This window comes from Musca autumnalis, unplaced genomic scaffold, assembly GCF_047663935.1.
Source record: "Musca autumnalis isolate F117 unplaced genomic scaffold, ASM4766393v1 scaffold_2, whole genome shotgun sequence".
Taxonomy (NCBI): domain Eukaryota; kingdom Metazoa; phylum Arthropoda; class Insecta; order Diptera; family Muscidae; genus Musca; species Musca autumnalis.
The window spans coordinates 270,883,244-270,909,979 of NW_027411755.1; the positions used below are offsets into that span (position 1 = coordinate 270,883,244).

Below are 26,736 nucleotides of genomic sequence, written 5' to 3' on the forward strand. Positions count from 1 at the left end.
AACTGATTTTAATTGCACTCAAAACTGTTCAGAAAAAGTGCAACTTTTCTGTATTGTTTACTTAGGCAAAAATACAGGAAATCCTACAGTCAATAAACTGCAAGCATTGGCGTTTGATCCTAGCGGTATAATTTATTCTAAAACTTATATCAAAGACAACTACCAGACTCCTCTACCACAGACAATTTCGGAAGATTTTGAAGCAGTGGATCCTCCTCAAATGTACACACAAAGGCAAAAAAAGTTTTACAAAATAAATATCAACACCTGCAAGACGTAAAACACTGAATTCCAATAGATTGTCACTACATTTATGAAAACATTCCTTATGAGAATTAAAAGCTACATTTCAAATGTCACACATCACTTAATTTATATTCTCTGTATTTTGTGGATAAATTGACTTAAATATAACCATAAATATAAGGTTTAATATCAGATGTTTTAAATCTCCTCTAACACAATTAAAATCATAAGTAATTAGAGTGGTAGTTGGAATAGACAGTTCACCTCATCGAAGTCCATTGAAATATCACCCTTAAAACTGGGAATTGAACACAACACCTTCAGGTACCTTGTTTAAAGTTCGCCTAACTAGGCCAATGAGTTGTTGTAAATTGATTATAACTTTTCATTTACACCAGTTTTTTCAACAAATTGTAAGTTGTGCCTTTTGGCTTTTACGAAAAAACAATACCAAAAGACGTAACTCACACAGCGTCTGAAATTCTGAAAAAACCTTTAATTTTTCCAGAAATGTATTCCTTATCTGTCTTAAAAGATATGAAAAGATCGTATCTTTTAATTGTGGTTATTCTGAAAAAACAATTCCCGTAAGTTTTTCCACTTTCTCCCTTAAGTTGAAACGGCGTAAAGACAAAAACTCACGGGGAATTTTCGTTCAGAATAACCCCCAATATTTCGATGTTATTGCAGGAGCGAAGTACAAAACAAGTTTCCGTCGATAAATCCATAGACGACGATATTATTATCTCTGAGTTTTTCAGTTTCCTCAAATTATAATAAAGTTTTGGTCAATATGAGTTAAATTCGCAATAACAAGTAAGTACGCATCAGTCAGCTGTGCTGGCGGAGAAATACCCTCAGCCACTGACGAAGAAAAAACAACAAAACTAAACCAAACACAATAGTTATGCGGTATATAAAATATATTGATTTTATATCACGAGTTTGCTTTAAAATCTGTAGGTACCGTAACGTGGACTTATACCAAATCATTTACGTATACCAAACATTTTTGGCAACCAAACTTCCTCATAAAGGACTCAAAATATTAAATTATGCTAAAATAAGTTTAAATTAAATTAAACTTAGCTTCATCCGAATTTTGTGTGGGAGGTACTCGAAGGAGTGGACCCATACAATCCATATTCCAACCTGATACATGACTGGATGAAATAATACGATGTGCAAAGCCCACACCAATCAGAAATTCCCTGCGAGGATTATCTTGTGGATTTGCCATTTTGGTCGGTGCCGTCAAGGTTTTTTTGGAGCTTTAGGCCAATATCTCAGGACGTATGGACTTCCGCAAGAAAAAAATTGTACCTTCATAAAGGGATCCGCAAGGAAAACTTACTGAAAAAAATGCAAAACCATCCGAGAGGAGCCCTTAAACTTCACTTTATCCGAATTTTGTGTGGGAGGTACCCGAAGGAGTGGATAGATTCATACTCCAACCAGATCTATATCTGGAAGGAATAAAACGATGTGCAAAGTTTTGACCAAATCGATTGCTCCCTTCGAGAGTTATCGCTCAGACCATTTTACAGAAAAATTTTGAACTTTTGTGGGGGAGGTACCAGAAGGAGTGGACCGATATGGCCCATCTTCGAACTTAAACTAAGATTGGACAAAATATTACGATACCCAAAATTTAGTTCGAATCGGTTGAACTGTTCGAGAGTTATCGTGCGCACAAGCCAGACAGACAGACATTTTTCGTATCAAAGTGTATATGAGGAAAAGTCAAAAATTTTTAATATTCAATTTGAAAAAAATTAGAATTTGATTTTGAAGCTACATGAAAGATTTTTGGTACATGGATTGAGAAAAAATTCCCATTCTCAAATCTGTTCGAGATACTAATTTTGGTTATTGCGCGCAAAAGTTATGGCGGTTTCAATTCTGATTATAAGAAAAAATCTTATAAACACGCTATTCATTATATTGAGAAACAGTGTTAATATATGGCTTCCTACATACTATGTGTTTACTGAGGTCCCATAACTTTAGTGAAAAAGTTGTAAATTTTCGCGGAAATTAAGAAAGAATTCTCAAAATTTGCTGGATTGCAACGTGTTTTAATAAAATTTAAGCTGTTTATGCATCGGAAAAATATTTTAAAAATATGTACATACACTCCGCGTCAGTAGAATAGAACACCTAAATTTTTGTTAATGTTAGCTTATTTATCCCAAAACGAATGCATCTGCGTTTTTAATCTTGTGGGGATTTAAAAATTGATATTTTTAAAAATTCTCTCGTTTTAAAGCAAGAATATTAGGTACTTAATAAGCCCACAAAAATATATGATGATCGGTTCATTCGTTTTCGGGCTATAGCCAACACCGCAAAACGATTTGTTAAAAAGGGGGTATCCTCTCAGTGAGGTGGTCGCTGAAAAAGAGAAGTGACACATTCGTCTGCAAACCTCTGCAGCTGGGACCTTTATATATTTGATGTACTCACTTTTTACTACTCATACAGCAAAAAATACCGATATACACTTTTATACAATTTTTTTCCCACTCCACTCAATTTAAAATTTGCTTCAGAAAATTAATAATCCTAGTAATACATGTTTGGGTAAATGTAAACACCATATGATTAATATTTACATGCAAACAAAAGTGTAGCCAAGTTTATTACATCCCAAGAGAACTTAGGAACCATTTTTGCAGCGACCGTTACTTTTAAATTTTAAATATTAACGCATAATATAATTTTTAGTTTTAGAAAAAAAACACACAAAAATACGTATTAACTAAAATTGTCGGATTTAAATCCTCATATAGCAAAAACTACTTCACGTATCAGTACCAAAATTCAGATTCTTCTTAATTAATATGTTTTCTATCACTCCCCATCATTAAATTTGTTCAACGAAGTATTTAGTTTTCACCATTTTTGGCCACGGTCGTGACACTGTGCGTCGCAGTTAGATCAAAGATACAAAAAACACCTAAAATCTGGCTTAAAAATGTCAGCATCCATAAAAGGTGGATGTAGTGGAGATTATGAAATGTGATTCATTAGAAGTTTAATCTTCATTTTGTATTCTTCTACTTTTACTTTGGACAGATATTTAAACGGTTTAACCACCAATCGAATAACAACGTAAAAAAACTCATTTGCTTCAACGTGTTTTTATCTATTTTAGCCACATTTTTGAGCTTTGATTAAAAACACTTCGTTTGATCCAACTATGGTCTTATTTCGTGGTACACTGCAATATTTCGCGAATTATAACAGTGCAAACCTTGGCTTCATCAATGTTACATTTTTTTGACTTTTCTTCATATACCCTTCTAGCCTAAAGGCTGAGTGTATAAAAACCACATACAACGTATACATTTTAGAAGGTTTTGGATTTGTATACCATCACATCCTTAGACCATATGTAATAAGTGAAAGACATATTATGGTAATGAGTGGATCGTCGTTTGCAGAAATTCATGCAGGCAGGATTTGTATATGTAACAAAATGACTACTCTTTATAGAAATAAAAATATATTGAAACAAATTCCACCTCGACTGTTCTAAAAATATAATTTTTTTAAACTTATAGCTTATTTTGCAACTTCCTTTGGCCATAGAATAACTAGTTATTCTAGTGGTTATATTGGTCGTAGAATAACTAGTTATTCAGTGCGACATGCCCTTGTTTTACCACTTTTAACGCAAAAAGCGTTCCTTTACTTTTAAAACTTTTACTACTTATGCCGGTTTTACCATTTTCAAAAGTAAAGGAACAGACCAAATATCAAAGACATATAGATATACCCAGCAAAAATCCTCATTACAAAGCTCCTTTCCCACCCATTATTTTAACAAGGGCATGTCGCGCGAAATATCTGATTATTTTGTAACCACTGAAATAAGTAGTCAGAATCTACTCAGTATCTACTTATTTCAGTGGTTACCATCTACTTTGTTCAGTGGTTGCAAAATAACCAGATATGTCGCGCGACATGTCCTTGTTAAAATAATGGGTGGGAAAGGAGGTTTTTAATGAGGATTTTTGCTGGGTAAAGACTTACTCGTAAACACATGCATTTTCCACAAAAAATATGATCATAATTATAATTATATTGTCATGAAACTTTGCATTTCTTTGCAAAATTTATGTGGTTCAATTGGAGCAAAAAATGATTATAACAAAGCCTTTGCTTACATGTTTTCTCATAGTTTTCTTATAAAATAAATAAACGATTCACAAAATTTATAAATGTTCATTTTTCTACCATATAAAAATAAAATTAAAATTCTTTTGATAAACTTAGAAAAAACAATTAAAAAAGCGTTAAGTTCGGCCGGGTCGAACTTTTTATACCCTCCGCCATACAATATTGTGAACTAAAGCGGAATAATTACTTTCCTTCCTGTCCACAATTTAAGGCGGAGATATTTTGTAATACCTAAATATGCTAAAAAATAAATAGTGTGGACCTATGGAGAAGTTTTGTGACCACTTGGAAGCTCAAATGTCGATTTGCAGATACTTGGGTGAAAAATCGTAGTTAAAATCCAAAAAACCAAAAATCGGGATGGACCGTTATATGGGGGTTATACTAAAACATGGACCTATGTTGACAGTTTTTTGTGGAGATGTTTTGTTATTACTAGGAACCTGAACTGTCAAATTACAGGTAGTTCGGTAAGAGATTTTAGCTAAATTATTTTAAGATGTATGTTTAATTGGTCTATAAGGTCCTTTTTTGTCAATGAAAGGGTTAAGTTATCCATGAGGAAATTGGAAAACCACAACGCAACGTTGGATAAAATAATCAAATAAGTAACTATACCGTCAGCATTTATGCTAACGGAGGGTATATACACTTTCATACGGGAAAAATGTGCCTCATCGAAATAATGGTTTTAGACCCCAAGTATGTTTGGACGAAATCTGTTTCAGGCAATTTAGAGTCGATTTAGCAATGTACGTTCGTCTGCATGCATGTCTGGCTGGCTTTCGTAATATTTTGTCCAAACTTAGTTTAAGTTCGAAGATGGGTTATATCGGTCCGGTACCTCCCCCACAAAAGTTCGAAAATCTTCGGAAAATTTGTGCTCACGATAACTCTTGAAAGGAGTAACCGATTTGGTCCATTCTTCGTAGATGAGGTTCCAGTATGGACTCAATCGGCCCACTCCTTCGGGTAACTCCTACACAAAATTTCGGAAAAGTTCAGTTTAGGGACTGTTGTCGAATCGCTTTGATTTTTGTTGTAACAACTTGTATTCACTGCCCCCCATACCACAGTACAAGTTTCATCAGGGGCAGGTCTATAATTCCTGAGAAAATAGCCTGAAACCTGCAAAAAATCCCTATGACACCGTGTGTGGTGGTTGGAGCGCAAGATAACTCTCGGACTGATCCAAAATATGGCCTTCGTAATATTTTGTTCAAACATATACTATGTTAGAAGATATATGGTTTATCTTCGGCACACCCCTTCAGGTACCTCCCCCACGAAAGTTCCAAACTGTTCGGAAAAATTGTTCGTTCGTGTTAAACATTTTATCGCTAAAATGCTGCGCATTCTCTCGAAGGCAGTAAACGATTTGGTCCATACTTTGTACATCGTAATATGTCTACGAGACATAGATCAGGTTAGAATATGGACTATATATGTCAACTCCTTCGCGTACCTCCTACAAAAAAATTCCAAAATATATACCCTCCATACTATGGTCGGTGGAGGGTATAATAAGCATTTTGCCCGCAGTGGGAGTCGAGTTTTTTTACGACTCCGACTTCAGGGAAATTTGATAGACTCCGACTCCAAAACCCTGGTTCCAAAAACCTTTACGTGGTTCTCCTGGTCCGTGTTTCAAAAATCACCAAGGTTTTTTTAGACAACAAAACATTTTTCTCGCGTGTGTAATAAATAGGGGTTGTCCTCTAAAAACATATCATAACATTTCTCACGCGCTCCTTCGTCCTGTGTAATACTTTGGTATGAGAGAAGCAACATGAACAACAAGGGATGGATTTTGAGCTCTCAACAACGAACAACGCTACTTCAATGTTTGAATGCTCTATCAAGTGAGAATAAAAATGGAATCGGTGGGAGAATACAAAAATAAAAAGTAGAGTGTAAGTAGTCAGTTAGTCAGTGTAAGAGAGTCGTTGGGAGAGGTTCGCCCTGTACGATCGTCGCGTTTAAAAATTTAAGACGTACAATTATCGAGTATTTAATATTGTGTTAGGACGTCACCAGCAACAATTTCGATTCACATTGGATTAATATTTAAGAAACAGAAACGGAACAGATAATAAAATTATTGTAAATTGAATTGAACGAGTCAGAAAACTAGATATTTTTTGTGAATTTACCTGTGCAATATATTTATAAGACACAAATACACATACATCTACATATCTTTGTAAGGACATACATTAACAGTTATCTCATTTGTGTGGAACACAAAAGTACCTGATTTTAAAATATTAGGATTAGGATTATTCTACAGAGCCATATCACGTGCACTTTAAAACAAGTCAGTGTCCAGTGAGTGGATTATTATCTAACAGTCCAAAGGATTAACTATTTTCACCAGAAAAATGAAGTACATAAGCAATGGACACAAGGAGTCCTACACACTGGTAGCCCGGAAGCGATATATGAAAAAGTTGTTGTACGTATTGATTTTATATTTATGTATGTAGTTACTGCAGTGTTTTCCGTAAAATATCAACGAAGATTGGTTGCGAACAGTGTTTAAACAACGCTTGTATTGTTTTGTGTTCATTCTCAGTTCATTTATGAACTGAATCTAAGCAGAAATATTGTCTCCACAAAAAAAAATTGTCATGATCAGTGAAATAAGTTTTGAAAACGGCGCAGTTGTTGCCAATTTGTGTGTGTGTGTGCGACAGTAAATGAAACGGAATTAGAAGTCATTTTACATCAAGTGTCTATATAAGAACATAACCACATTTCTGTGGATTTCACAGAAAACGGCATAAGTCAAAAATTGAAAATCTTCAGCAAAAATAATAATAATAATTGCAATTTTATGTAATATCGATTTTTGTAGTGTTTTTGTTTACATAAAAATATCACACAGTCAACAAATGTATTCTGTCATGAAAACATAGAATTTTTATTACATTTTTAAGTGTTCATTCATTACTATATATTTTTGTAAGAATTTAATTTTGAATGGTTTACTTTAACATACTTAACGATGTAAACAGTCATAATTATTAGCTGATTGCTTGTTGGGCGCCCATTCACTATGGAAAATATAGCAAGCGTATTGGCCACACCAGAAGAAAAGTTGTTCATAAGTTGAATAAATGAAAATCCAATAGCTTACAATGTGACAAGTTGTAATGAATTTCCATACGTCGTAATAGTTTTAACCCAGATAAAGCCACTGGTCGTTTAAACGCCACAAAAAATGGTTGCAAAAATTGACGTAAAACTCTGGTTTTTTCGAATATTTTTGTGGGGTTTTTTGCATTTTGTTATAGTATTGTCTGTTATCTGTAAGTTCACGCTGATAACGCTTCATTTGACCTACGCATTTCCACGCAATTGGCCAAAAACCCAAGCTATTCAAAAAAATCGACTTTTTTGTAATTTTCGACTTTTGATGAAAAATTTAAATATGCGATAAAAATTTAATCAAAAATGTTAGAATAATATAAAGTCAGGGATTTGTTAGGAATATAGTAAGAGTATTTTCTCAATCAAAAACCAAGGGATTGGCATGTAAGGATACACCTATATTACCCTCCAAAGTTTTTGGAACTTTTAAAAGAAGGCCCGATTGCAGGAAAACTATACGTTTTAGAGAAAAAAGTTATTTTTTAAAAAAAATGCTTAGAAAATCTCAAAAATATAATTTTCATAAAAAATTTTAAGTTTTCTCGCAAAAAAAATTCTCGGCGCTAATAACAGTTTTCTGCTAGTTCCATGAATTTTGTTTCCTTTCCAATGAAAAAATAGTTACAAGGAAAACGTTTTGACTTAAATAACAAATCTAGTGCATGGTTCACAGTTCAATCATTCGGATCACCGGCTCTTAATCGTTCGGTTGATGCAACCGCATACATACATACACCAAATAGAAACAAAGAACAGGTCAACATAATTTATTTTCTCTGGAACAAAAATATTACATTTAGATATTTTTATTAAATTCATATAGAAAGATTAATTTTACTATAAGTTAGGAAAAAACGTTATTCGTGATTAGAAAATTGTTTAGATAACTGGCAAACAAAATCTTATGTTGTATGTAAAGCAAGGCACATTGAAAATATGATATGCCACTTTCAAATTATTAGTCTATTTCAAACTACAGGTAGTGTAGAGTACTAGTGTCAAGTCGATCGGAGCAAAATTGGCTGAGATATGACCGTTCAAAGTGAAGAACCCTTAAAACGCCCACAAAAATATATGAAGATCGTCCCATTCGTTTTCCAGCTATTGTTGGGATCACAATACGCTTTTACAAAAAGGGATTCACAGGTAGCAATTTATCCCAAAACTTTGCAATATTTTTCAACAACAGAAATTCCAAAAGCAGTTTAAGATGTGCTCTTTCAGATGAGAGAGAGAACTACTAAAAATATTGGTAGTGTCTTTGGAAAAAAAATCATGAAAAAGTAGATATTTTAGTCTGCGCAACAAGGGATATCCCTTGATGCATGTACCTTGATCCAAAACATAAGTATACGCTCCGTTCCCGCACTTTTTTAATGGTAAAAGTTGCAAAAGAGCGAACTATCAAAATGAATTCCACATACGTCAAGAACACTGAAACAAATGTCAAAGCAATCATGTTGAACATTTTCGCTCGATGAATGGTAAAATTAAAAAAAAAAAATTCTAAACGGTTAAGACTTAAAAGTAAATGATTGAAAAGGTTAAGTTACAGTGTTTTATTTATAAATTCACTAAAAACTAGGAAATAGTTGTTCTCTTAAGCTCAATAAGTATATTCTTCATGATTTGATCTCTCAAATAAAACGCTTGCATTTAAATTAAAAAATGGTGACAAAATTAAACGGCAAGCGTTTTATTTGAGAGATGCCACCATGAAGAACAATATACTTATTGAGGCTAAGGGAAACATTATTTTCTAGTTTTTAGTGCATTTATAAATAAAACACGGTAACTAATTTTTTTAATTATTTTTTTAATATATATATTTATGCGTCCTACTATATATTAATTGCGTTCGATCAATAAAAATGTTCACAAAGTATCGCTCAGAACACCAAATAATTGCCATTAGGAGTTAAATTTGCAAAGCTTCAAACTGTTATCTTGTGAAATTGTCTGATGACGCTTTGACGTATTGTTTGGCTACAGGCTTCGCACAAATAAAAAAACGATGTTGTTATTTTTAATAATTTGTTTTATTTTCCAATATTTCGTTTGGAATCTCCAGTCATCATCAGGGAATTAAAGAAAGTTGTCGTTGTCTAATCGTCAGCGAACTTACTTCTGACTATATCAAATCTAAGGCCATACGAGTATTTGTTGATAACTTTAAAATCGTGATCATACAATTATAGTAATGGAATTACTTCGCCAATATCCCAGCTGTTATCTTATGTATTACAAATTAAACTCCAGTATTTTAGACAGTTCTTATATTTGTACTTACATATCGTCACCATAAATGCCCAAAGACGTAACTAACAAAATTATAATTTTACAGGAGAAGCAAAAAGCGTTATAAAATAAAAACTGTTTTGTGGAATATTAATCTTATGAGGGCGAGTTTTTGGGATATTATCAATCAAATTCGAATGGGAGTAAGTAATAAAATCAAAAACACGGAAACGCTTGGTTTTGGGTTCCGTCATTACAACAAAATCTGCAATGTTATCTCATTTTCCGAAATACCATTTCTTAAACAGGGTCGTTATTTTTGCAAGAGCATGTATTTTTGTTTTATGTATTAGATTCAATCAAAAAACGAATTTTGATTTTTTGGAGATAAGTCTTCGGGCATTTATGGTGACGATATATTTAATCCTTTTCCATTTCAATAAAAATTGTAAAGAAAAAGCCGAAAGAAAATGTGTAAAATTCCTACAAAAGTTATGTGTGACGAATTTTACATGGCACCCTTTTCCGGTTTCATTAAGAAGAAAACTTTAAGGGTATTTGTTTGATGTTGATGTTTCCGTTCGTTTTCAAGATATGTATTTGCCGAAAACGTACTTAATAAACTAATGAGTTTTACGCTAATATTTCATAGGTTAACTTTTCATGGCAATCCACCCTACGGACTCCTCTAGTGCTTTCGTCACATAAATAAAATTCCGTTTTGTTTATTTGCCTTCTTAACAACGTCCAGTCACCCTTCACATAAACTTGGCTCTGCAAATGATCCTTTGTTTGAATTTTCCCCTTTCCTTGCACATGGTAAACCATATTTTCTAATATCCTTAAATTTCTACAACTGCTTGCGTTTCGTTGCATTTGTTCATTGTCCTGAAAATCATTCACCATCTTAGAGTCGTAAAAACGGCGATCTTGAGGAAATTGTAAATGTGGTTCCACCCCATTTCCGCTACGAGTAGACTGAGAAGGGTGGTGAGGTGTTCATTTTTCAGTGGTACAGCAAGAGAAAGTGAGTGATGATAGCGATTCGTTCATCACTAGGCATACGAGTATTTCAAATTGTGGAAATTTAACGGTTTCTCGGCATTTCATTGTGCTTAAGATTTTCACGTCTTTTTCGTTTGATGAGTACACCCCAAGATTGTTGCTTGTTAAAAGCTAAGACATCAATAGGTATTAATCGCTCCTTTACTCAATGATTATCATAACTCAAAAAATCGATTTCACAGAAAACGTTTTGAAAGTTGACCATTGGATTTTGACTTTCCAATTAAGATGATTATTACAAAACAAAATTAAGAATAGTTTGAAGTGGTTCGTAAAAAATTTTGTTGTTTTTTCTGTTTCTTCAAGTAGAAATACCATTGGTTATGACACTCTTTGAGTAAGTAAGCGATGTGTAGACCGATTACTTTGTGGAGTACAATGTTAATGAATATAGTAACTATGTTTGTTTTGTCTGCTAGAGCATTCCTGTAAAACTCTAGCCTGAGGTAATGTCTTGACTTTGTTAGCGGCACTGCCATTGTCAAACTTAAAAACAATACCTTTGTATCACCGAAGTCGTTATCAGTAAAACCTGATTGGGTTGAACGAGCACTGAACAAAGTCTCGCTGCAGGACATTTCCTCTCTGATATTTTATTACTTTGTTTTTTTGTTGCGCTATTGTTCTCCTTCATCATTCATTTGTATGCTAAGTTGCTCTAGATTTGTTCATTACTTCGTGTCGAGTGTTGCCATTTGTGTTTCCTTAAAGTGGTTGTGTGTGTGTATGCGTGAGAGAGTGTGAGAACATATTATAATGTTCTTTTCCAGAAGTGGGCAATAATTTTCTAAAATCAGTTCTTCTTAGGGAATGCAGTGTATCACATACAATCATTTGCCCACTGTGACGGCGTTGCCGTTAATTGTATCGCTTATCGGATATCAGAAGACGTGTATCATTGTTCCCGAAGGAGTACACTTTGTGCCGTTTAAACTTTAAAGTTCTCACTGCAGTCGCCTAGAATCATTTCCTTTTCAAAATAACGCCCTCATTGTTGTAAGAATTTCAATGAATGGGAACATGTGTGGCCAACATTTCAGCAGCATAAACATACCTTCTCTTCCATAAATTTCTTTTGTACGTATGTATGTTATATTTGAATCCCATTCTGGAAGTCGTTTCTCACAATTCAGTGTTCAAAGCAACATAGAGCTTAATTTATCTTTTTTATTGTCATCACATTGTAGACTGCGTGGAAACGGAAATTTGAAAGCAGTGCTTTGTATCGTAGGCCATTTCTGCTAACTGGCTATCAACATTCTTTTCATACCTCCTTAACGTGTTTACAATTAATGAATAAATTAGCATTAAATTTGTGAATCGGCAGACAATTACTGAATGGGGAGTTACTCCATATAAAGCGTCAAAGAATCTCGATTTATTGGGATTTTATACACGGAAGTGTTTTTTAGTGGCCGACATCGCTTGTCCAGAAACACAGAAACAGTTTCTGCTACTGTGTAGAAAGAAATGTATACATATCGTCCATTTACTCAAAGAGTATTATATCTCAAAAAATCCAGTTTCGAGAAAAAGGCGTTTTAAGTAGGCGATTGAAATTTTACTTCCGAACTTAAAAAGATTAGTACACAAAAAATAAAATATCTACTTGGACCATCTTTTGCAAAGAGCTAGCCAGAGCTAAATTTTTTTTGTACGCTCAAAAAACGTTTTTGTTGATTTATGCCAAACTCATATTAAATTTGCTGTAACTCATTTAGTTTTAGAGATATGAATGTTAAAAATTGATACATGATAAATTAATATCGTAGAAAAAATAAATATTGCTAACTCAGAAAACGCATTTTTTAATTATGCCGACTTGGAAGATACGTTTCATAGATCAATACAATCCATGTCGCCAGCGGTGCATCTCGCCTATCACCAACACAGCTCCATGTTGTACATCATGTTGTTGTAGGTTTGTGCTGTCTTTTGGAGGATTCTTTCCATTTGTTACACAACTGCTCGCTCAAAGGTGTTAATTTATTAGTATCCGCTTAAGTAGCTAGAGAAGTGTAACAGGAAAAATAAATGGTAAACGTGAGTAGCTGAAAGAGCAACGACATTAAGAATGGCTTGTTGACGCAATATGGTGTGGGTACTCCCACCAAACATCAATAATATGTACACTTTACAATAGTTTTGAAATGACAGCTGTTCGGAGCGATCAATTAGCTAGCAGACAACTCTCACAGTACAAAGTGGTGAAATCGGTATGCGATAACATCCTTTCACGGCTATGATTTGTGTGTCAACATTCCATTAGATCGGGAGCGTAATATTTTCTTTCCAAAATATTTAATATTTGTTTGGGACTTCCTTTTCCTCTCCTCGCTGGTAAAACAAACGCTTGTTCTCTTACTAACACTTATACACGTGTATTTTTTACATATGAAGATTTGTACATACACACGTTCAATTCAAGAAATGTTTACATTGCAAAACGAAGTTTAGTTTAAATATAATTTCCACATAATAAATGGTTTATAAAAAATTTTTGTGTAGATCTTCAAGATAAATAATGATGGACCAAATAATAAGTGCATTTTGGAAATAATTTATATCAGTACATGCAATTGTTTTATGATAGATTGTAATTTGGAACCTTTATATTATTAGTATTCGATGTCAATGTTTTTTTTTTGGTATTTTTATTGACATATTTTTTAAAGGTTTATTGCAATTTTCAAAAGTAATATACAATTCTAAAGTTGATCTTTATTTTGGAATAAGTGTACCAATGAACTGTTTTAAATTCCAGCAAAGGTTTTCTATTGGATTGAAGTCCGATTACTATCTAGGCGAATTAAGCAACTTCATTCCTTGACATTGCGGCTTTGGGCCGTTGTTCCATACAAGAAGCATATTTTCTTCAGTATACTACATTATACCTTCCAAAATGTGTTTATATCTGCATCTGTAATGTGATATATTTTCATTTTACTGCTCCGGAAGATATTTTGCCTATTTTTTCCATGCACGTGTCCGAATTAACCCAAATGATTTTTAAGGATGACTTCGTTAACAAATTTTTCTCTGAAGCAGTGTAACCTTTTTTTGTTAAACATTCTGGGTCCGAGCCGTACGGGTGAATATTAGTTAAATTTCCTATATCAACAGAAATTAACGTATATCTTTAGCGAGAGAAACATTGGAAAAACGATTGTTGTTGTGTCTTTTTGCCGTGTTATATCAGTTATGTTTTGGTTTCAATGTTTTGGGGAAAACCTACCGTCATGGTTCAGAGAGTGTTCTCACGTTCCATGTACCAATCATAATCCGTTTCTTAAAAACTCTCACTCACGACATATTATTTTATTGCTTATATATACTCACCTTCGCGAATCATCCTTTTAAATTTAATGGGTACTTTACACGATATGTATTTTACATATGGGTTGTCACTTTTTATATACAAAATGTATACGCAAAGTGACAACCCATATGTAAAATACATATCGTGTAAAGTACCCATAACATGTCCAACACTATGTTTACATTTACGAAATCCACTCGATTTCAACTGTCAATTCCATTGCTCAAACGTCAAATGAAATCCAGTCGATTTCAGATGAGTTTTCATTTGACGTATAGGAAAAGGAATTCACAGTTGAAATCGAGTGGATTTCGTAAATGTAAACATAGTCCAAGTTGGCCATTTGATTTAGATACAAATGAGATTGCTTACATCTATTTTTTGAATTGTAGTAAATTGAACAAATAAGACATTTTTCTGTTGAAAATTATCCGCGACGGTGGTGCAATGTTAAATATGGTCGCATTGCAAACTGAATATCAGGTAGTCAGACGACATCACATTTTTCAGATGACAAAATTAACATAAGCGACAATTCCTGAGTATTACTAAAACATACGTTTATAAAATAAAGAATTAAATAATAAAAAAACCTTAAAAAATAACCCAAACATAGAATTCACTCCACAACAGGTAACAATAACAAAACAAAAATAAAATAAAAAAATTCTTTTTTAATTAATTCTTTTTCATTTACTATTTTTTTTATTATAATTATTATTTTATTAACGTAGCCTACATTAATTTTTGTCATTTTCAAAAAAGATGTCATCTGACCTGTGAATTGAACCCGGGCATTCAGATTGCAAATTCTTACAGATATTATTATTTTAAAAACTTTCCTAATAACTTGCAATCGTATTCTAGTGACTTACACTATGCAACACTGAAAATGCAAACAAATTCTAGTATGGATTTTTTGAAAATACATATTTAGACTACAAAAACCCTAGTTGGGTTTTGTCCTGTCAGATCCAGTTCGGATTTTATGGCCTCATCTAAACCGGGCTAAATCTACACTTTTTTGCATTTATCAGGCATTTATCTCAGAAACGAATAGGAATTTGGTCTTGCTGTCTTTAGAAATATTGTAGCACTAAACTAGTAGAACTTATCTTTTGAAGAAACCACATAAGAAAAACTCCATATACTTACTTACTTAGCTGGCCCATTACAGAACACTTGTTCTATAGGCCGAACTAAGAAGAGATCTCCATTCCTCTCTACTTGTTGCTTTGCACTCTGGAATACCGCGCCTTTTCCTCTCATCATCCACTTGTTTGCGCCATCTATTCCTTGGCCTGCCAATTCTGCGTGCACCGCCATGTGGCATGTATTCATACGCCTTTTTAGCGGGTTCATCATCGCTCATTCTTATGATATGGCCTAGCCAACGCAATCGCTGCATCTCGATACGTTTAACTATATTGATGTCGTTGTATAGCAGATACAGCTCGTGGTTCATGCGACGTCGATATTCACCGTCAACGCAGATTGGTCCGTAGATCTTTCGAAGAATTTTTCTCTCAAACACACCAAGCACTGCCATGTCTGCTTGCGCAAGTACCCAGGCTTCGGAGCCATACATCAGCACGGGTAGTATCAGTGTTTTGTAGAGCGTTATTTTTGTTTGAGAGATGTGGCTTTGTTTTTAAACTGCTTACTTAAACCAAAGTAGCATCTGTTGGCCAATACAATTCTTCTTTTTATTTCACAACTGATGTCGTTTGTTGTGTTTACGGAGGTGCCGAGGTAGACGAAGTCTTTTACTACCTCAATATTATAGGAACCAACTTCCACAGTCGGTCCGAGCTCAATGGACGCATATAGGGCATCAAAATCTATAAAATATAGAAAATTTTACATAATTGCTGAAATGCTGGTCAGTATCGGCTAAACTATTAGGAGTTGAACCAAGTAACCTTTTGCAAATCTTCCAAATAAAGTCCTCAACAATTCTTTAGAACATTCTGAAGCTCTAAAATACTTACTTCATGTTGTTTCAGCGGTATTTTGCATCATATCTCTTACAACACGTATTTCAAACACAGTTCACACCAACTGTTTATTCTCGCGTTTCGGATTTCACTACATTATTGGCATTTCTATTAAATCGTCGTTGAAAAATGTACTGAAAACAACGGGATAGAGGCATTCTACAACAATGACATATTCTGAAGAGTTGTGTATTACATTCCAGGGAATAGTTTTCCAAACGAAAATATTCAGAAAAAATTAACGGTTTTGGAGATACGGTACGAAATTTATAAAAATTGTGGTATTTTTGCATATATTTTGAAATTTGAGACAATAAATGTAGTTTTTCGAGTTCATTATTTCTCCAAATATTGTATTCTTGTCCTTATCTACAAATTTGCTTCAGAGGTCAGAAGAATGTTCGCATTGGTTTCAGAGATATAGCCCCGAATTTCTTTAAAAACTCAATATTTAACCATGTTTAGATGGGGCCATAAAATCCGAGCTGGATCTGACACAACAAAACCCAACTAGGGTTTCTTGTCGTTTGGGTCTGTACTTTCAAAAAATCCTCAGTTAGAATTGTTTGCACAAGATCACCTTAAAAATGTTGCACAGTGTTATTGGACAAGAAACAGGTAGCAAATGCTTGCAAAGGATGCACTTATTATTTGCCATGTGTGTATGTGTTGTACCATATGTATTTCTAAATTTGGCGAAATGTTATTCTATGAATTTTACTATGGACGCGCTAACCCAAACAAACGAGGACATTTGAACGAGCCGTCAGAAGGAAAAGGAATGAAAGATTGGAATAAAGAAAACGACATTATCAAACACTTGAAATATGCCACTCGAAATTTTTCAACAATGTACTGGTCATAATACCGTAGTCAATCATCCCTACGCCCTTTAATTCTAAAACCCTTTACGCTCGCCATGAAACAAACTGTTTGTGGTATTTTCGCTATGATTTCATCTGAATGGTTTTGTTTTTGTCTTTTCGTTTCAGACGTCAACATGCCTTTGTGGCAAATGGGGCACAAAAAAACGGTGGTGGTAGTTTAACACACAGCCCTGAACGATTTCGCGGCGCTACTCAAGATCTCTTTGAGTTGTTGGAGAGAGTTCAATGTTCCCGATTAGAAGACCAAAGATGTGAGCTCCCAGCCTATTTTTCCCAGGTATGTACGAAAAATAAACTCTCATTCACGGTTGAGATATTATAGAGAAATAGGGATTGTCTGGTTACTTTTCCAACAAGAATTGTCCAGCAAAAACTTTCTCAGAGAGTAAGGAGTTCTTATTTTCCTTTGCAAGACAATTGTAAAATGTAAACAGACACCTTCCCAGCAAAAACCAGCAAGCAATCAGCTGACATGCCAAACCAGAACAATTTGTCCGCCATTAAAGGAACCAAAGCAAGCAAAAAATTGTATTTTATTAAAAATAAAAAAGAAAATGACCCAAAAAAGGAATTTTTCCACTTTGCAACTTTGTTCCCCAAAAAAACAATACAATTAGGCTTGCTATTACCACAATAAAACGGTTCTTAATTTTTTACAGACATAAATCACCGAATAATTAAAAGAAGCTGATTGAGTTGCAAGTGCTTGCTAGAAGAAATTTATCCAGCAAGAATTTGCAAACTCTCAGTAAAACAAATGTCAACATGTCTCTCTCGATTTTTTTCTCAGACGACTTCCAGCAACAACTGGTACAAATTGTTACAAATTTTAGGGTAATCAGACTTAATATGAATATTCCAAAGAGATTTCTTGAACGTGGGTTTGTTAAAAATAATTTGATATATTGTCTATTATTCTCCAACGCCATCTGCCGAAATATATTAACAACCAAATGTCACATATATTTATAAGCATGTCTTTGCTTTATTGGTTTATATCTTTGATATTGTTGTCTTCACTATTTTGTGGTAAAATTTTCTATTTAGTATAATGAAGACTTCCACCACCCTGTATTATACTAAACTCCACAAGATGTCGCCAGGGTGACACCTAGAGAAAACAAGCACACTACAATGTCAAAGTTGTTGGTGCCTAGTTAACTTGATGTGACGGCGTATAAAATTTATTGTTCCCCGTACTCTGTTATTGTTTTCATCAGTGTTTGAATTTGCTACCAGCACAGCACTGAAATCACTAAAAATATGCTATTGCTATGCTGTGCTGTTTTCAAAAACAAAATCGAAAACTGTTGCTGTGCTATGCTGCGAACATAAAAGTAGCACAGCACATGGTCTATGCTGTGCTTCTGAAATCTTCACAGCACATAGCATAGCATAGTCATCAAAATCAAAAACGAATGCTGTTGCTATGCTGTGCTGCGAACATAAAAGTAGCATAGCAGATGGTCTATGCTGTGCTTCTGAAATTATCACAGCACATAGCATAGCATAGTCATCAAAATCAAAAACGAATGCTGTTGCTATGCTGTGCTGCGAACATATAAGTAGCACAGCACATGGTCTATGCTGTGCTTCTGAAATCTTCACAGCACATAGCATAGCATAGTCATCAAAATCAAAAACGAATGCTGTTGCTATGCTGTGCTGCAGACATTTTAACAGCATAGTAAACAGCCGCAGTCAAGAAAACAAAAACGAAAACTATTGCTGTACTGTGCTATGAACAAAGTCAACAGCATAGCATCAAACATAACCCAGAAAATGTTTGATGGCAAAGAAGTATGTATGTATTTCAAATGTAACAGAATTTGCTATTGACCTGTGAAACCATGACTAAATGCACATTTCGATATTTTTAACACACTACTATGTCTGTTAATTGACAAAACAGTAATATATAATTTTTTAAAGTACCAAAAAATCTCTTATGTCAAATTGTTACGAATCTCTTTACCTGAATGAAAAATTTGAGAAATAAGGAAAGAAACCCCATGACTATTTGCTGATTATTATTATTGGTCTACTGTGAAAAGCCCAAACATTCCTGTATGTTCTGCAACTAAATAATTGTTGCTATAGATAACAAAATTTCAAAGAAAATATTGAATAATTGATCGTTCAACATCGTTAGGACAAATATAAAAACATTTCGATAGACCGCTAAAATATAACAAATTTGATACAAAATATTATAAAACAAGTAAAAAGTATCAGTCGGCCTTGCCGACAGAGATATACCCTCATCCTGTATGGATAGAAAAACTTTTTTTTCCAAAAAAAAAAAAAAAAAAAAAAAAAAAAAACGTATGTATTTAGGGGGGGTTTCAAAATGTTGGCCGTATGCACCGACAAAAGTATGGATAGGATTATCACACTAGCCTGCGAAAAACATAATATAGCTATATTCGGTAATATATTAGGTTCGAGCCTTCCAGGCACTACATATGGTGCCATAGAGGTTTTTTACAACTTACGGGCTCTTTTCTCAAGAAGTATATACTTGCCCCTGAAAAAACTTTTACTGTCGTTATTGAAACAGCTAATGCAAGTTGTTTCAACAAAAATCAAAGTGTTTATTTATTATTGTCTTTTAATTAAAAATCAAAGTGATTCGAGAGCAGGTCTTAAAGTGAATTTATCCAAAATTTTGTGTGGGAGGTACACGAATGGGTGGACAAATATAGTCCATATTCGAACCTGATCTATATCTGGTAGATATTTTAGGATGTGTAAAGTATGAACCAAATCGGTCACTCCCATCAAGAGTTATCGTGTGCACAATTTTTCCGAACATTTTTTAAATTTTGTGGGGGAGGTACATGAAGGAGTGAAACGATATGACTTATCTTCGAACTTAAACTAAGTTTGCACAAAATATTACAAAGACCAAATTGTGGACTTTTCTCAGGAAGTATGGACTTGGCCCTGATGAAGATTATACCGTTATATGAGGGGCAGTGGATACAAGTCGCTACAACAAAAATCAAAGCGATTCTTGAACAGGCCCTAAACTGAACTTTACCGAAATTTTGTGTGGGAAGTACCCGAAGGAGTGGACCGATTGAGTCTCAACATTGTCAGTGAACTATAAGTATTTATGCCAAAATTCTTCTGACAACGCCAACTCCTTTTATATTTGGCCACCGTTTATTCGAACTCGCGACATAGTGCAGCGTTTTTTGAGGTTATGCGCCATTATCTCTGGAACTATGGACTTGCCCTCGAAAAAAATTACAATGACATAAAAGAGGCCGCACGAACATCCTGTTACAAAAAATTTCATAACGATTCGTGAAGTGTCACTAAACTGCACTTATTTCAAATTTTGTGTGGGAGGTACCTGAAGGAGTGGCCCGATATAATCCACATTCGAACCTGATGTATGCCTAGAGGTAGTATTACCATATGCAAAGTTTGGTTCAATTCGGTTACTCCCTTCGAGAGTTATCGTGCGCACAAATTTTGCGACAATTTTTGAACATTTGTGGGGGAGGTATCTGAAGGAGTGGACCTATATGGCCAATCTTCGAACTTAAATCAAATCTGGACAAAATATTTCGATACCCAAATTTTAAACCGAATCTATTGATCCGTTCGAGCCCTTTCGTGCGCACCAGCCAGCCAGACAGACCGACAGACGGACGGACATTGCTAGATCTACTCAAAATTGTCTGAAACGGATATCATACAAACATACTTGGGGTCTAAAACCATTATTTCGATGAGGCACATTTTGGTCGTATCAAAAGCTGAAAACAGATACAACGTTTGATTAAAGTTTTGAGTCGTTTTGGCCGTTTTTACACTGTTGGGCATGATGCCGAAAAATTCAAATTCATTTGAAATATATGCCGACAAACAGATAAACGCTGGACTTTGGTAACATGAATTTCATTAAACAACTTAATAACATTTTGTGTTTCTAGATCAAGTTCCACAGTAGAGTAAAATCGTGAAATTGATGTAGTGGAGAATTCGATCTAAGAACGCCTAATTTCATGAAATTTAATAAAATTCTCGCTATTGGCGTCTATGGCTTATGGAAGCGAACTTCGAGTTTCTAAATGCATGTTATTCCCACTTGTACCTGTTTTAATATATGTACTAGAGTGGTTTTAAAAATCGATGTCCAATTTTTATGCGGCACCCTCCGAAAACGTTTAGTTTTGCTAAAAATTATGATTGACAGAGTTTGAGCTCAATCGGAGTATGTTAACACGTGCCACTGGTGCCTCAAAGTTTCCATGGGCCCTTTATATAGCCAAAATTAAAATCTGACCCGATTTTCAAAAATTTTTGTGGGGTTACTTGTTTAGCAACTTGTAAACTGTTTTCATCGATTGGACAATAAATGTGATCTGTAAAGTGAAAATTCACCAATACAAATTAAAATTAAAATTGGTCCCCATTTTATAGGGCCAAAGGCGAATTTTCAGAAAATCACTCTATAGACCACATTTATTATCCAATCGATCATAAAAGTACCATGTATGTACTTGTAAGCAATAAACAGCACTGAACAACTCATAGGGCCATTATTATAAGTTTTCTTTTACTATTGGATGTATTTGAAAACGCAAAATAAACGAATTTGAAGACATTAAAAATATAATTTTCACATTTTAATATTAGGTGTGTCTTTTTACGTGATAATTTGTAATAATTATTACGAAATGTTACTAAATTCTGTCTTTTTACACAAAAGTTCAGTAAAAGAGAGCGAAGTGAGAGAACAATTTTGACAGTTGCTTGCTGAGAAATTGCTAAAAGTTGCTGAAAAAATTTTTCCCAGCAACATTTAGCAAGTTCGATCAGCTGTTGTTTAATCATCTGCTAATGGTAAGCTGCTCAATGTTTACCTTATTTTTGTGAAAAAATACTATAAATATTACGATTCAGCTATATTTATTGATCATTTTATTAATATGTTAATAATTTTTATTTATTTTGCTTAACATTTAATAACTTTTTCATTGCTTTGGAGTTAGTTTTTCTTTCATGCATTGGCGCCAATGTTTTTGTTTTGGTTATCAACTGTTATCTTGCTAAAGTTTACTAAATGCTGTCTTTTTACTTTATTCTCTATTTTCGTATCAAAGAGTAAAATCTCTCTTACTCTCTGAAAAGAAGTTACTGAATAATTATTACTGAAAAAGTAAAAAGACACAACTATTATTTTAACCGGAACGCTAAAAAATCTGATCGAAAAATCCAAACTATAACCAAAGAAAGCTTATTTATAATAATGGGGGTTAGTGAGTTTGCTGGGTTAACATTAAGTATGCTATGCTATATAGAAATGTTTACAGCACAGCAGAGCACAGCAATCGTTTTTCGATTTCATGACTATGCTATGTGCTATGCTACTTTTATGTTCGTAGCATAGCACAGCAACAGTTTTCGTTTTTGTTTTTGAAAACAGCACAGCATAGCAATAGCATTCGTTTTTGATTTTGATGACTATGCTATGCTATGTGCTGTGAAGATTTCAGAAGCACAGCATAGACCTTGTGCTATGCTACGTTTATGTTCGCAGCACAGCATAGCAACAGCATTCGTTTTTGATTTTGATGACTATGCTATGCTATGTGCTGTGAAGATTTCAGAAGCACAGCATAGACCTTGTGCTATGCTACGTTTATGTTTGCAGCATAGCACAGCAACAGTTTTCGATTTTGTTTTTGAAAACAGCACAGCATAGCAATAGCACTCGTTTTTATTTTTGATGCTGTGACTATGTGCTATGCTGCGTCACTTTCACAGCGCCAGCATAGACCTTGTGCTGTGCTGTGAAAAACTAGCAGCAAATTCAAACACTGGTTTTCATTATTCTCGTTTTGTTTGTTGTGATGTTCGCAAGTCTTCATGCAATTTGCATTGTATGTTGTTTTACTTAATTAAAAAAAAAAAATAAATAAATAAATCATAAATATGTTCACACGTAAGTATTTTGAAAAGAAAGAACAAAAAAGAAAGTTAATAAAACATTAGAAACATTAAAATATGAAGCAAGTTGTTATAGTTTCAGGCGAATTTCCACAAGAATAAAAACACATAAAAGAAAGAGGGCGCGGAAATGGCCAAAGGCCGGCCATTTAAGAAAAAATTAAATTTTTAAAGAAAAATGTCTTTGCACAGTGCATAAACTCGACTCACTCCAAAACTCGTTTCCAATATTTTTAATGAAACTAGTTTTAAGTGAATTTTAAGGAAAAAATCCACGTGTATGTTGTTGTAGCAGCATGAAACCTACTTGGAAGCATAGGTTTGATACTGGGTTGGAGCCGCTGGCCGAAACACAATGGGTTCGGGTAAATCCAGTTCGTAAGAAGCGTTGGTTTGGAGCATGGTAGAATAATGTTTGCCTCTCAACACCCTATCTCACCGACAAACTTACAATTACCCCAAGGAAAATTGCCTAATGTACAGTTTGTCAAGTAATTGTTTTCGAACCAAGAAAACTAACATTTTTCTGTATTATTTTATGAAAAATGACTGATAATTGTGATAAAAATGTCGGGTTTTTTGCAAAAAATAGTTGGTAGACTTATTAAAGACAAGATAGGATGTATAAATAAAAAATTGACCCACGTAGTCCAACAAAAAATAACGAAAACCCATAGCTACATATAATTCAAGCTGTCAAATAAATGTTTTCGAAATTTAATGCAGGTTCCAAAATAACCCATATTTTTGGTAAATTCTTAAAAATCATGACATTTTATGTTATTTTTAAAAAGGGTTAACTACTAACAAGTATCAACAATATTAGGCATATAATATCCCTACTAGGAGGGTTTGGTAATGGACTAAGGGTTTGGTATGGACTAAGGGAGTACCAGGTCGTATTACATTTAAACAGGGTCCTATAGGTCTTATACCGGGAATATCTGAAAACTAAGACGTTTTATGAGTTTTTTTAGTTCACCAGGATGGACTGCCATCAATTACAATAAATATTACCTACAGAATAATTAGATCAGGGGTGTTGCCAGATCTACTAAAAGGTGCCAGGTTATATAAACAGTAAACGAGGCCACCTGTAGAAAATTTGTTTATTTAACTCAAATTGAATTAAGGGATAAGGGAATTCTCCAACATAAACCAAAATATGACATAAAAGAACAAAAATCGCTTAGAAATGCATATATAAGATATTGTCAGTCTATGCTGATTTTTAATAGACCTCCGATTTCAACTGTTTATTGCCAGTTAAGGGGAATTCTCTAAGTTTTTCATCAACATAATTTTCCCCTTAAAAATGTACTACAGTAGTACTGCAGAGTACGCGAAATTTGTCCAATAGGTCGAAGTATGTATTTCTGGAAATTGTCGAAAATTGTACCCCATACATTTCTAAGCAATATTGGTCTCCTACTGCGATATTTCCGATTTTTTAGTGAAATGCCACTATCTCTTAATTACTTTTAAGTAAAAAAAAACAAACGTCGTTGCCTGTTTTGGGGCCCAGGAGGTCTCGTTCACTGTTTATATAACCTGGTCTCTTTTTAGTCGATCTGGCAACCCTTCTGATCTAATTATGCTGTAGGTAATATTTATTGTATTTGATGGCAGTCCATCCTCGTGAACTAAAAAAACTCATAAAACGACTTAGTTTTCCGATATTCCTGGTACTCCCTTGGTCCATATGGTAACCCTCCTAGTAGGGATATTTCTATGCCTATAATTTACAAAATAATTTATATGCATGAAGCTACTATTTTTTACTACGAAAAAATTTTTTCCTTTATTTTATCGGACAAAATAGTAAAAATTAGTATATTTTTGCAGTTCTGGAACAGACTGGGGAATATTTCAGGATTTCGTGAAATCCATTGGATTTCGGAGCATAAGTATAAACCAGCTATAAGTCATAATTGAATAGTTGAAACATCATAATTAGAAATTTTGATTAATAAATTGTGTTCCAAAACATGCAAAATAGTACTACTTGCACTATTTTTTCGTTTTGTGAAAGGAATGCGTTCTAGTACTTAACTCACAATTGTCTTTAAATAAAAATGGCGCAGACATTTTCTGCTATACAAATTTGGCCAGGCTGAAACCAGCAGCTGGTTTGCTGGCATCTGATTGCCTGATACGTTGATTTTGACGTTTCTGCTAGAGTTTTTGTAATTTCTGTCATTTTTACGTTCCCGCACTGTTTGAACAAAATTGTATAGGAAAGCATTTTTTGACATTTCGGTCATTTATTAATTTTACCATGAAAAAAGTACGGAACACAATGAAAATTAACATTGTAACAAAGTAATTTAATTTTTTTCATTTATTGTGATGCGTGAAAACTGTTGCAACTTTTCATACTCTTTGAGGCAAAAACTGGGTTGTATATCATGAATACTATAATTTCGATGTTGATTTCGCTGAAATCATGAAATGCGACGATTTCATTTTTGTTTGCAAAATCATGGTAAATATAGCTTGATTTCGAGCGAAATCACGAAACGCTTTCGAAATCGCGAAAAGATGCCGAATGTAACACGCTCAGTTTCATATAAAAGATTAAAGGCCAAGTGCTACCTAATTCGAATGAATTCGGTAGCATTTGAATTAGGTAGTACTTGACCTTTAATCTTTTACATGAAACTGAGAGTGAAAAAGGCGGCGTATTTCATTATATTTCTACCTTAAAGGTGTGAACAGAATGAAACACGCCGCTTTTTTCACGCTCAGTTTCATGTAAAAGATTAAAGGCCAAGTACTACCCAATGCAAATGCTGCCTAATTCATTTGAATTATGTAGTACTTGGCCTTTAGTCTTTTACACGAAACTTAGCGTGAAAAAGCGGCGTATTTCATTGTGTTTCTACCTTAAGGGTTAATGAAATAATATGTGTGTTCCAGAATCTTCAAGAATCTATATTTGTTTCCTACGTTAAAATTTTTCCTTTATGGTATCGAAAAAAAAAATAGATTCTTGAATTCTTAGAGCGTCAAAAATATGTGTGTAGACTGTTTCTGATAAAAACATCATTGCAGGTAAAAAATACCATAAATATAGTAAAATATTTATTTTACTCATGACTTCATGGCAAAGTTAACATCGGCCACCAATACATGTTTTTAGGCTATTGTTACGAATTACGAAGTCGGACTATCGATATTTTGCCAGCACTAAGCTATATTAAAACATGCATCTATACCCAATTGTCTATAGGAATGTTTTACATCCACATTGAATACAAAATACCTAATGTCAGTTATTTGGATGGAATAAAGATCCTATAACTTTAAAATTCCGAAAATCGGATGGTACTGTTTTGTGGGGACTATATCAGACCAAACCAAACGAATATCAAATTGCAACTATTTTGGTATGATAATATGGGTCAAAATATCGAAATACGTCAGGAACTGGTATGGGCCAAATACATACGGTCCGTTGTGCGGTGCATTGCGCGTTGAAAACAACAACCACATGAAAAATGTGTAAGTGATGCCAAGTTTGTTCTTGAAGTTTTCATGTGGTTGTTGTAACGTAACGCGCCGTGTGTGCCGGGGCCTGTAGAGTCTCCGATGAATATTTGACGTGTTACAAACGGAAACAAAGTATAAAAATATATACGATGTTGCAACATTCTTCAGATTTCATGATTAAGCCTTT

The 26,736-nt window shown here is 34.0% G+C and overlaps 1 protein-coding gene across 17 annotated transcripts in view; it reads left to right on the top strand.

Moving 5' to 3' along the window:
• The window catches only part of RapGAP1 (Rap GTPase activating protein 1), a 152,868-nt gene that overhangs the window by 90,069 nt on the left and 36,063 nt on the right, over window positions 1-26,736 (top strand). For 16 of the 17 annotated variants that reach the window (XM_073965025.1, XM_073965021.1, XM_073965009.1 and 13 more), the window contains one exon: window positions 17,196-17,367. In XM_073965025.1, coding sequence (XP_073821126.1) covers window positions 17,196-17,367 — 172 coding nt within the window. Of the gene's footprint in view, window positions 1-6,354; window positions 6,887-17,195; window positions 17,368-26,736 lie in introns of those variants that run through there. The other variant, XM_073965026.1, reaches the window with a different exon arrangement.